Consider the following 12,385-nt stretch of genomic DNA (forward strand, 5'->3'; position numbering starts at 1 on the left):
GCATTAGCTGAAATTTAAGATTTTTTTTCTCTTTCAGTTTTTTTTTCTGCCCAGAGTAAGGAATTGTCTGCAGACTTTCTCAAGAATCTGCGAAGCCTGTCGCAATATTTTGCAATTTCTACTACCAAGCTAAGAAATCATATGATATATCATGGTAGTATACAAGTAGTCATTTCAAATATTTCAAGGGGATAGCCAAGGGATTGAAACTCAATAGATTAGGTGTAAAAAATACAGTGAAATGCATAATCACATTATGTTTAAAGAAAGAAAGAATTTTGACTGTTAAAACAATTTGTTAATTCGTGGTTTATTATGTAGTAGAAAGGGGTTTATGCCTTCATTTTAGTTGGGGGAAATGAAAAATTCGCTGAATCACAGAATTTGTTAAATAGAGGCTTGTTAAATCGGGGTACGACTGTATATTAAACGAATGAACCAGGGTTTGTGCTATGGTCGGATATTCGCAAAATGCGAAAACAGTATTGTAATTGTAAAAATAAAGCATTTTTGCTTTTTTGCTCAGATGAAAAAATTAATTAATTAAATAAAACGAGAAACTGTAAGAGTCAAGAGAGAAAGCAAGCATGGCATTAGTCATTTTAATCTTTTTCAAATCTAGCCAAGATGTTTAAATTACTATTAAGTTTAACAATACTTAGTCTTGTCCAGTCTGTCCCTTCAATAACTGCAATATTAGGAGGAGGGGACTACAACATTCTAAAAAATAATAATAATAATAAAGCTGCTGCACTTTCTTCTTCAAAGTTGTAGATGAAATTTGAATTTTGTTTTCAACAGAAAATAAAACACCCTGAGTCATTTAGAAAGATATGCAAAAGTGTAGCATTTTGCTGAAACTTATCCCCCAATTTTAGCTTTTATGTTAAAGAACTTTTGAACCCAGTTAAAACTGATATGCACTAAAAAAAAAGAAATTACTCAAGTTTTAAAACATAAGTGCTTATATTTAATCATCAATTTAGTGTTCTTTAATCTATAATTTAAAAAAAAAATCATCAAAACATCATTCAAAACTTTTTTGCAAAAACCATTCAAAATATTTCGCTTTTTTCTTTGTACCTAAATATTGCACATTTAATTACATTCCTTTGAGTTATAAATCAAACTGAAATTAGTTGTCTTGGTAGTATTATGAATTTCCTTTCATACCCTATTACTCCGCATTATCCGGCATGCCGCAAAATTCGGGTGTCACCAGATTTTCAATAACACTGGCCTGGTCCTTTCCAGCATGCCAGAAAAATCAAGGTTAGGAAAAAAAATTAATAACTATAAAAGTATTTTTCAGTTTAAAAATAAATATAAGTTCTATACATATCTTATTAGTATTAATAAACAGTTTAATTTTGTAAAAATATTTACTAACAATGTCATTTGTTATTTTAACAAAAAAAAATTGTTTAATAACGAATAATTTCATAAAAATTGAATTAAAGCAGTGAGTTACCGCACCTAAATCAGTGCTAAAGAATTTACCACATTCAATAAATTTAAAATTAAACGTACCTCTCTAAAAGGAACCTAAACATGAACATTTTGGAGAAAATATTTTCAAATACTTATTAATTAAACCTCATTAATATTTAAATTTATGCATTACAAATATTGCCATAAATATGAATTGATTTCATTACACCCCTTTAGCTTTTTAGCATACTTTTGGATAGTTTAAGACACTTTCAGACAGGTTTAGATGGTAAAAACTAGCTGTCTTGTCCAAAACCAGTTTCGAACAGTCCAAAACCCAACCCTGCTTATTAACATACAAAAAATGTAGCGAAGGTGACATAAGTGTCTTAGGGCTAATGACACTAATATAAATTTTACTATTGTTTTTTCTTCTTCAAATAATATTGTTTTATGTCGTCTCCTCTGTCATTTTTTCCTTCGAAACTTTGATCCAATCTCCTGTTTCTTCATTTTATAAAGTTTGCAGGTCTGATGTTATTTCTTCACTCACACGGCTTTTAGTAACTCATGTTTCTGGTTTTGACATATCACCTTGGATTTTTACTAACCATTTTAAAATTATGAAAGCTTTTTTTAACCATATCAATAGACATGTTAATTTTTATTCATGTTGTATTTTTAGATCAAAAAATGAAGCGAGAGTGGAAACCTGTTGATATTGATCCTGAGCTTGTTGCCTCAGAGGAATTCGATGGTTTTGGCGGCATTGAAGAACTAACTGATTATGAATTGATAGGATTAAAGAATAATTCTCTAAAGCGAGAAAAGGAGACCAAAAAGAAAAAGAAGGTATTATCATACAATTAAAACTTTGACAAATAATTTGTATCATTTTGTTTAAAAATTTTTTTTAATTAGCAATATAGTAGACTCCACTTAATGTGATTCTAGTTAATGTTATCAATTGCTTATTGTTATCAGAAGTTACTATTCCGATTTTCTCTATCCAGTGGTATGTTATTTTATATTAATCATTATATCATTTAATATTAATGTTAACAGTTTTCAAATTATGGGGACATGTTTAAAATGACCAAAAACTGATTTGCCTGCCCAAAATGTTTGGAAAAAGAATACTCAGAAATCTAAAAAGGGTAGAAAATCCTTCAGATCCCCTACAGATATCTACAGAGTGAAATAGTAGTTTGAACAAAATATCCTAGTACAGTCAGCCCCGCTTAAACGAATATCAACGGTTCTGACATGTCTTACTTGATTAAGCGAGGCTTCGTTTATAAAGGGAATACAAGAAACGTATTTTTGAAGTATTTTGCTGGTATTATATTCATTATTACTATGATAAATTGTAAATGATTCTTTGGTGCTTAAATATACACATGAATTTCACCAAAATTAAAACACTTAATGTTTTGATAAAAAAAATTACATGTACTACGTATCGCTCGTTTGGAAGGAGTGTGACCAGTACGAAAGTTTTGATTTCCTTTTTTTTTTTTCGTTTAAAGGGCTTTTAACGACGTTATTTTCTTTGGGGAAAATTTTTGTTCTAATACTAACCACTGGAGAGCACAGCAAATCTACTTTTTTTACAGCTAATTTCCTGAAGAGTCAACTTCTAACGCTTCTTTTGTAAAATTTCATTTCTTCATATTGTGGTACTCTTCTTCCAAATGAGCGATATGTGAATATTTAAAAGATATATTTATTTACTTAGTTTCGTTTCTTGTTAAGGAATTCTTCCCAATTTTATCATTGTTTTTTTTTTTTTATTCTCGAAACCTGAGTTTAGAAATCCCAAATTCTTTTCCAATTATCTGTCTGTGTTTTCCTACTTTTAATTGCTTCCAAAACTTTTAACTGAACACATAAGCTTATGTCGTTCCTTTTTGTATTGATTTTACCACACAATCAGTCCAAAGTAGAGCAGAAAATCAACAATTGACAGATTTTGGAAAAAGCCTTTCCGTATTCTCCAATTACAACCTCGTCAAAGTCTAACAATGTAATTGACAACTGTCTCTTCCAAGAATAAGAACTAAATAGTCAAGGAACCACTTTTCTGTACATAAATCAGTGAAGTTCCTTACATTAGACAGGGACATGACCAGAGAGTCAATCAAAGAAACTTTTTAATCCTCGCTTACTGCATGTGGTCCAATTCTTCCGACTCTCCAAACACCCAACCCCTGATGCATTTTACAGCCTGAGATAAAATTGCCGCTAGAAACCAACTAGGATAATTGTTAGCCCCTCTTTTGTGCTTTGTTGCAAGTGACCTTTTACTTTTAAGGGGTGAACTGGGATTTCTTCTCAAGACAAAAATTCGACTTGAAATAAAAGTTTTGCTCAAGAAACTTTAAATATGTAGATTAAACATGATATAGATGAAAAATATTTCTTAAAGCGAGGAAATTTAACATTATTGCTGTAGGATTTTTTTGTTTTTTTTGTTTTTGTTCCACAGATTCATATTCCTATAAGCGAGGCAGGGTATTTGATTATCCATTACCAGATTTAGTGGAGATGACTGTAACTTCCACAATAAAGTAATTGGAAGTTTGCCTGGTTTTAGGCCAGTAATTTAAATTAACTACAGTTTGGGTATTCTCATTATAGCTATCAAACATTTCACTATACCTCAAAACTCAAATTTTGAATTGGTAGCCAATGGCTACCAGATCCTCACAAAATGGTAGCCAAATCTCAAAAAATGATAGCCAAACTTTATTTTAATTTAAATTATTTAATTTATTTTATTCCGTTTATTTATTTAGTATGAGTGTATATGTCATTTGCGTAGCAAACAACGTTTCTTATAAAATAATAATTAAAAATAAATAAGTAAATAAAAAATATTTAAAAAAATAAATAAAATTAAAAAAGAAAAAGAGGGTTGAGGAAAAATTTTGGAGGGGGGGAACTTGGGGGGAACGGGCACCCCTGCCCAGATATTATTTAACACATCTTTTGCAAACTCTAATCTGCATTAATTTATCCTTAAGCAAAACACATCACGATAAAAAAAATAAATAAATAAAAAAGATTATTATTAATAATTTTTTTCAGCTTTCAAAACTTCTAGAAACATTACAGCTTTCAACCAAAACACGAGTTAGTTCCACCAGTATAAAGAAAACAACAAAATACCAAAAACTTGAACAGAATGTAAAACCTAAACCATTTGTGTTTCTACAAAAATATTTTTTTTTTTTGTTTTTACAAATGCATGCAGAATTTTATAAAAATCGATGCCTGAGTGTCAAAAAATGAATGAATACAAGAAAGGTAAACAATATAAAACAAAACGAAAAAAAAAACAAAAAATGAAATAAAAGATCCAGCAGAAGAAAAAAAGGGTTTCAGCCGTATTCTTTCCACCTTCTCTAGACGCAAGGGTGCCATTTTTTTTTTTATTATTTATGTGTTTTATAAATACGATTGTACTTCTCTTTATTTATTTTGGAACACACATTTTCCTCTTCTAACTAGTGAAAATGGACAATCTACAACGCGGCGCCATTTTGAAAACGCGGGACGCCATTTTGAAAATTTACCGCGAAACTTAAAAATAACAACTTTTTTAAGGAGAAATAAAGTAAATAAACGGATATATCCCCTCCTCCAGTAGGTTTTATATTTTAAAAAGAAAAAAAAAAGGAAAAACAAACAATATGATTAAAACAAAAAATCAAAAATCTTGCAAAAAAAATTTGTTTTATAGCGATATCGTTTTTACCTTGTCTCGGTGCTTTTTGACTCAAAGGCGCCATTATTGTTTATTCATATGTAAACCAAATGTACAAGATTAATTCTTTTTATTTTGGAAAGGACATTTTCGTTTGAACTGGTAAAAATGAACAATAACAACGTGTCGCCATTTTGAAAACGCGTAGTTTAAAAATACCGCAAAATGAAGAAATAGCCATTTGTTAAGGAGAAATAAAGTTGAAAAATGAATTTAAGATCAAAAAAGCATAATTTACTAAATTGGTGAATAAAATTTGTCTATTTTTACGATCGCGTGTAAAGAAAGCCGAGATTTCGAAATAGAAGTTTTGTAACGAATTTGCCGTCGTGATTGCGATTTTTGTTTTCTATTCAGAACAAGAACACATAGTACAATTAGCCACAATTGGACAATACTCCCCCCCCTCCCTCCTTCATCCCCGGCGATCCGATAGCCGAACTTTTAGTGGACAAAAGAATTTGGGGAAAGGTCATATGTCAAGACTATAGGTCAGAGAAGGTTGCATTGGCGAATGGTAGCCACATTGGCGACTGAAGTGAAAATAATGGTCGCCAAAATTTGAAAATTGGTCGCATTTGGCGACTGGCAACCGTGAGTTTTAAGCTTTACACTTCACTGCAATTTCTCTTCAAATGAAAAGAATTTGATCGTGTTTGATATATTTTCTGTTGAGTTTTTAGATGGTATCTAATCCGTTTTTAGTTCTTTAACATCCAGAACTTCATATTTCTCAATAATTTGTTCTGACTCCCTAGTTTGTCAAATTCTGTTCCATTTTCAATAATTCAATTTCTTGCTAATATTATTTTGTGTTATAATACAGGTTGGTAATATTTTTTATATTTTAGCTTATATATATTTTTTTTTTTTTGCTTAAGATCATGATTGTCATTTATTTTGCCAGGGACAGAAGAAACCTAAACTTGCTAAAAATGAAGATTTGAAAGTGGAAGAAGAAAACAATGACGTAGAAGATAGTGGTGAGGTTTTTGTGAAGTTCTTTAAAAATTGGTTTAGCTGTCATTTGAATTACTATTCTGTATACAAGCAAAACAGCTGCAAGAGGATCTAGATCATATTACGGAGTGGGCTGATAAATGGGGTATGGCTGTTAATGTTGGGAAATGTCAAGTGCTACATTTAGGGCATGCAAATAAGTGTACAAGTTATTATTTGCAAGGTTCAGTCATTGGTCAGGCAGACAAAGTTACTGATCTGGGGGTCTTAATAAGTCAGGATTTCAAGTTTAGCCAACAGTGCAGCATTGCTAGTAACAAGGCCAATAAGATGCTTGGGTTTATCAATAGATCTATTTCAAACAAATCCAAAGAAGTTCTTCTGCCCTTATATAGAAGTTTGATAAGACCTCATTTGGAGTATGCTGTTCAGTTTTGGTCTTCTTATCTTAAAAAAGACATTAACGTATTGGAAAGGGTTCAAGGGTGGGCTACAAGGCTAATAAATGGACTTTCTCACTTAGACTATGATTCCAGGCTTAGAAGGCTAAAAATGTAGTCTTGAGCAAAGAAGAGACCGAGGGGACATGATTCATTTGTTTAAACTTATTAAAATGAAAGATGTTACGGGGCTGAAGTTTAACACTGAAAACAGGACAAGGGGTCATTGTTTTAAGGTATTTAAATCTCAGGCTAACATGGATGTTAGGAAAAATTATTATTTTAGCAGGGTAGTGGAACCTTGGAACAGTTTACCGGAAGAGGTGGTAATGAGCAAGGAAATAGATAGTTTTAAGAGGGCCATTGATCTTCACTGGAAATTGTAAATTGACTAGGACCAGTCTAGCTGGGCCCAGAGCCTGTTGCTGGTCGTCACATTTGTATTTGTATCTTTTTGAATTTTGCGGTATATTGTAAAAATTCTATTTGATGAATGTTAGTGGAACAAAGTTTTCACTGTAAACCTATAAGTATAAAGATATCTTCTAAATAAATCTTGGAAATTGTAATACCTTAAGGAGGTTAATATTGTAGTATCTGCTGTAGTGGAGAGCGTTGTACCTTGACTCAGTAGCAGAAACTTTCTGGCCAGTCTGCAACACTATTTTGGGCAGTTGAAAAATAATCTGCAGCATTATTATTAGTTTTATTTTAAGTTTTTATAAAATACACAAGTGCCTGGTAAAGGTCAAGACTCAGAAATTTTCCAACTGGCCAGTAGCCACTATACCCGAAAAACATAGTGGCTGAGTTTTAAAGTATAAAGGAAAGGGGAGAGAGAGCAGTTTTCACTTTTTGCGTAAAAATAAATAGAATTCTGCGTGCTATGAAAAACAATTATTCAATACATTTAAATATGAAAAATTTAAGTTAAAATAAGTTTTTGAATTTTTTTAAATAAATTAGTAAATGAGAAGTTGGCAGGAAACTGCATTTTAGATGAATATTTTAGCTTATAGCAAAGCTTCCAAAGCAATGAGGATCAAATACAATTTTGCAGATAATAATTCACATGTTTCATGAAAATAATTTAAAAAAAATTAATATGAATTTTATTATCTTGAATTCAAATTATGTTTTTCGCAATCAGAAGTGTGTGTGTATGTAAGCATGTGTGTTTGTGTGTGTGGGGGGGGGGGGGTATGTGTGTTTGTGTGTAGGGGGTATGTGTATGTGTGTGTAGACATATGTGTTTGTGTCTGTGTGCAGGCATGAGTGTGTGGGTAGTTGTGTGTGTATGTGTAGGTGTCTATATGTATGCATGTGTGTGTATGTGGTGGTGTGTGTTTAGGTGTACATATGTGTGTGTATGTGTGTTTTTATCCATAAGCTCATTATTTTTTGCATTGAAAAAGGCGTTCCCTGTAACGCCGAAACACGTGTCTGTTGCAATTTGCAAATTTGTGCTTCTTCTAACGTTGTTTTGTCTTACTTTAAGTAATAGATTCGTATATTCCCATTTTGGGTATGACCAAACATGGCGTCTATGCAAAAAATTCATGCTTATAAATAGATTTTTAAACTTGTTACATCAAAATCCTTAAAAAACCACAGTTTGGATAAAAGAGTCAGTTTTTAGCACATTAGCTCCTGAAGCAATGAAGATAAGATAATATTCTAAAGATAAAATTTTGCATTTTCCAGACAATAATTAAGAATTATCCGAAAATAATGCCACATTTTGCATAATTTTCAATACTTTGCGTTGCAATAAACACCCAATTCCGTTTATGAGAACGTAGGCAATTAAAGAGTCTTTCGTACCGACATCTTGGAAATGACCAAACATGGCGACTACGCCAAAAATTAAGATTTAAAATTCTGATTTTGTAGCAAAAAAGTAATTTTAAAACAAAAATCCTCATGAGACTACACTTTAGTTGAAAAGTTTTTAGCGCTTTTGCGCCCAAAGCAATGAAGATAAGGTGAAATTTTAAATATAAAATTTTTCATTTCTGAAGAAAATTATTTAAAAAAATAAAGAAAAACCTATTTGCTGCTCATTTTAAGTTATTTTCATTAGTTTTTAGTAAATAAAACATCCAATTCTGCTTTGTTTTTCAAAAATTAGGCACTTTACGATCTACTTCAATCTTGTGAATGACCAAATATGGCAACTACGTTTCTAGCTGCAATGCTGAAGCATCCATTGCTTTTCTGATCATAAAACGATCTCCAAACGATCTTTGCCAAGTTGTTTTTCTTTTTTTTCCTTTTATTTGTTTATTTTCTCTTTATTTCTTTTAGTTCTTTGTTAAAATTATCTGCAGCCCTCTGAAAAATAACGCACGTCTTGCAGTTTTTGCTACCGGGTACCTTGGGATGCTTGTACCTTGGAACACTGCTAATTTCTAAGAATCTTTTTGAGCAGCCATGTATTTTGTAATCTCTAATAGTAACCTTCACTACTAAATCGTGCCATAGTAAAAATCAGCATCAAAAGTGTTAAATTGATGATTTTGTGAGAGAATGAAAATTTCATAACTCCAAAGTAAACATTTTCTTTGTCTTTATTTCTTTTTCTGTCTTTGTATTTGTAAAACTAATCAACTGAAAATATTTTGGTTATGAGGAAATAATGATAGTGCATCTAGATGGACCACCATGTTGGTTTTTCTTAAACCACATGGTGATTGTGCCTTGGAACAGCCAAACAAATTGTACCTAAGGCATGTCCCAAGGTGCAACATATGCATGGCTTTTAATCATTTTAAAATGTGTTTAGGAACATGGATTTTTTTTTAAAAATCTGATGTAGTCTTTTAAACAGTTTTAATGTTAGATAATAATTCATTTTTGGATTATTTATGATCATTATAGTGAATTTTTTTCTTTTTTTTTTTTCTTTTTTTTATGGTTTCCTGAATTATAAAGAGTTTCCCATGGCACAGCAGGATGTGTCCTGAGGTACAATAGTACCTTGGGATAGTTTGTAACTCTTACTTTAAATGGCTGGCAATATTTTATTTTTAAACTGTCTGAAAAAAAATATTGCAGAGAAATATGTTGGGTATTTCAACATGACTTTTGCATTTTAAATTTGATTTAAATAATTGATGTTAAAAATCAAAATATGAAAAGTGTTCCAAGGTACGCTCTCCCCTATATTGTACAAAAAGATTACAATTTTAGTGATACATAATAGTGTATCCTTCAGATCAAGAAAGGAACTGGGTGCCTCCTGATAAAAGTGCACTTCAATGGCACTCTCTTAAAAAGAATTTTGTTGTAAAAAGTGCAAAGTTTCAGTCATGGTATGAAGGAGTTAGAATCCAAAAAAGGAAATTGTGTGAAAATTATTGAAAAAAGTTAATAGATCAAGTGTGTCTCATGTCAAGGTTAATAACAAAAAGCTTGTACAGTGATAGATGAAATGTATTGAAACGTGAAGTTTAGGTGAGAGGTGTTATAATTGTAAATTTTTTACTGTTGTCAGGAAAATTATAAAAATTGAGTGCGAATATTTATTCACTTGTTTTCATGTATCTGTAATGTACTAATACAGATTTGACATCTTAATTTAGATTCAGTTGATATGTCTGCATGGAGTTTTCTTATTCCTGAACCCATTACTCATGCCTTGAAAGATTTAAAGTTTACTAAACCAACACCGATTCAAGAGTTAGCTATTCCTTTTGGATTATCCCATAAGGACATTTTAGGGGCTGCAGAAACAGTAAGTATGTAATGAATGGGGTCGTTTCCAAAATTTTAAAAGCATTTTTTTTCTTTTTTTTTTTTTTTGAAAGAACATGCTTAAAAACATAGGATCTGACCATTTTTAAAATAATTTGACTAAGTTTAATATTTTTAAAATATTACTTTAATCAATGCGCTTTCATTGTTTGTGCTTCTGTCGACAATGTCACAAATGATGAAACACAATATTTAATTCGCTTCTTTACTCACATGTGCTTGCAATGATATGGTTGATAGCAAGGGCGGAGCGCAATACTTAATTTGCTTCTTGATTATCATAACGTGGAAATGCGGTAGACGTATGCGCCAAAGTACATCATTTCTGGCGTCATAAAGACCACGCCCTATTTTCAAAATCGGACATTTAAAAAAAAATATTAAAAATTATGCGTTTGGAAAATGAAATTTTTTTTATCTCTCTATATTATTTATTTTGCTTATTCTATCAATTTCAGTGACTAAAAGTAGTATTTTTCACTGAGGGAACCAACTCCATTGTTTGTGAGAGGAACTAAAACCTTTTGATATTTTATTTTCTCTAATTGCAAAAAAGGGTGCTTTAGCTTTGATTCAAAGTGCTTTATTTTTTTAAAGCAAGTCTTTAAGAAAATATAAATTTTGTCTTTCCTTTTTTATGATTTCTCTCTCTCTCTATCTCTCTTTTTAATTTCAAAGCCCATTGTTTAAGTAATTGTAATTTTAAGTTCTCATGTCGTGGCATTACTGTTTCAAGTATTACTTCATTTCATTTTACCTAAAAACGAGAATCTTTTTCCAAAACACATGAACTTGTCTGTTAAAATCTGAATCTGTTTGAAGTTGGACCCTTTTCAAAAATAACAGACACAATGTATTAAATAACAGACTTTAAAGTCACGTTTAGTTATGTATCAAATTTGTTTGATATTTTGCATTTTTTTTTTTTAATTTCAATACTATACTTGGGGTAAACCTAACCTGGCAGCATTGTAATGCTGTGATTATGATCTGTGTAGCCTTCACGATGCTGTCAGGTTGAGTTTGTCCTAACTGCAGAACATTGGTTTATATGCATATTTTCAAACTTAAATGATATAATTTATGGGGGAAAATGTTATTTTTGTATTGCAGCACTTATCAGTTGATTTGTATTTAAAAATCTCTTTCAGGTATTACAGGGTGACGACAGATCAGGGAAATATCAGGGAATTTCGAAAAAATCAGGGAAAACTGATTTTATGAAGAATTTTTTTTTGCTTTACGAAATTAAGTATCCTAATTCCCACCGCATTTTCTGCCAATTATCTCTTCAGAAAAAAAAAGTTAAATTAATGAGGTGCGATTATACACTGCATATTTGTGCATCTTTTTTCCTCAATGTGAAAGTATTCAATCTTACTTATTAACCACAGGATGAACTTCCTAAGATTGCTTCTGTGTCTGTTAGGTTGTTTATTTTACCTAGCTTTAAATTTCCTTTCACGCTTTCAATGTGACGTAAAATAAACAACCATACAGGCAAAAAGAAGCCTTCATTAATGCCTTAGCTCCTTTGCCTTTATTCCATTGTCTCGAAGTGATTAGTGTACTGCAATCACGATTTCAAGAAGAAATCTTTGGTTTTCAAATTAATACTGATAAAAGCTTAAAAGTTATTACTTCGCGTTTTTAATTTAATTGCTAAAATTGAAACTTTTATTTTAAAAAAAAATAGTTTTTTTTTGCCGTTATACTATTTGCTGTCGCCGCAGATTACAAAAGTTTTCTTTTCTTTTCTTTAGACTTAAATGATTCTTTTATATTATAACCAAGTTGTATTCTTCTTTTATATATTTTGAAATTAATTGTTTTTTTTTCTGTTTTTTTTTTTCTTGCATTTCAAAGTTTGTTACAAAAGCAATCTAAGATTTTTTTTGTTACATACTGAAATCATTTGAAATAGAGTTAACTTGTGTACTTAAGTAAATATCTTTATTTTTTTATTGTTAAAATGCTGTATTCATTCTTTAAAACATATGTTCTTGATTAGAGAGAAACTCCCTATGAA

The 12,385-nt window shown here is 30.8% G+C and overlaps 1 protein-coding gene across 1 annotated transcript in view; it reads left to right on the plus strand.

Moving 5' to 3' along the window:
• LOC129233361 (ATP-dependent RNA helicase DDX24-like) overlaps nt 1–12,385 on the plus strand; it is a 40,198-nt gene that overhangs the window by 2,710 nt on the left and 25,103 nt on the right. Inside the window, exons 2-4 of the mRNA XM_054867401.1 lie at nt 2,117–2,283; nt 6,108–6,183; nt 10,185–10,336. Coding sequence (XP_054723376.1) covers nt 2,125–2,283; nt 6,108–6,183; nt 10,185–10,336 — 387 coding nt within the window. The 5' untranslated portion in view covers nt 2,117–2,124. The remainder of the gene's footprint in view (nt 1–2,116; nt 2,284–6,107; nt 6,184–10,184; nt 10,337–12,385) is intronic.

Source organism: Uloborus diversus, unplaced genomic scaffold (assembly GCF_026930045.1).
Source record: "Uloborus diversus isolate 005 unplaced genomic scaffold, Udiv.v.3.1 scaffold_359, whole genome shotgun sequence".
In the NCBI taxonomy this organism is placed as follows: Eukaryota; Metazoa; Arthropoda; class Arachnida; order Araneae; family Uloboridae; genus Uloborus; species Uloborus diversus.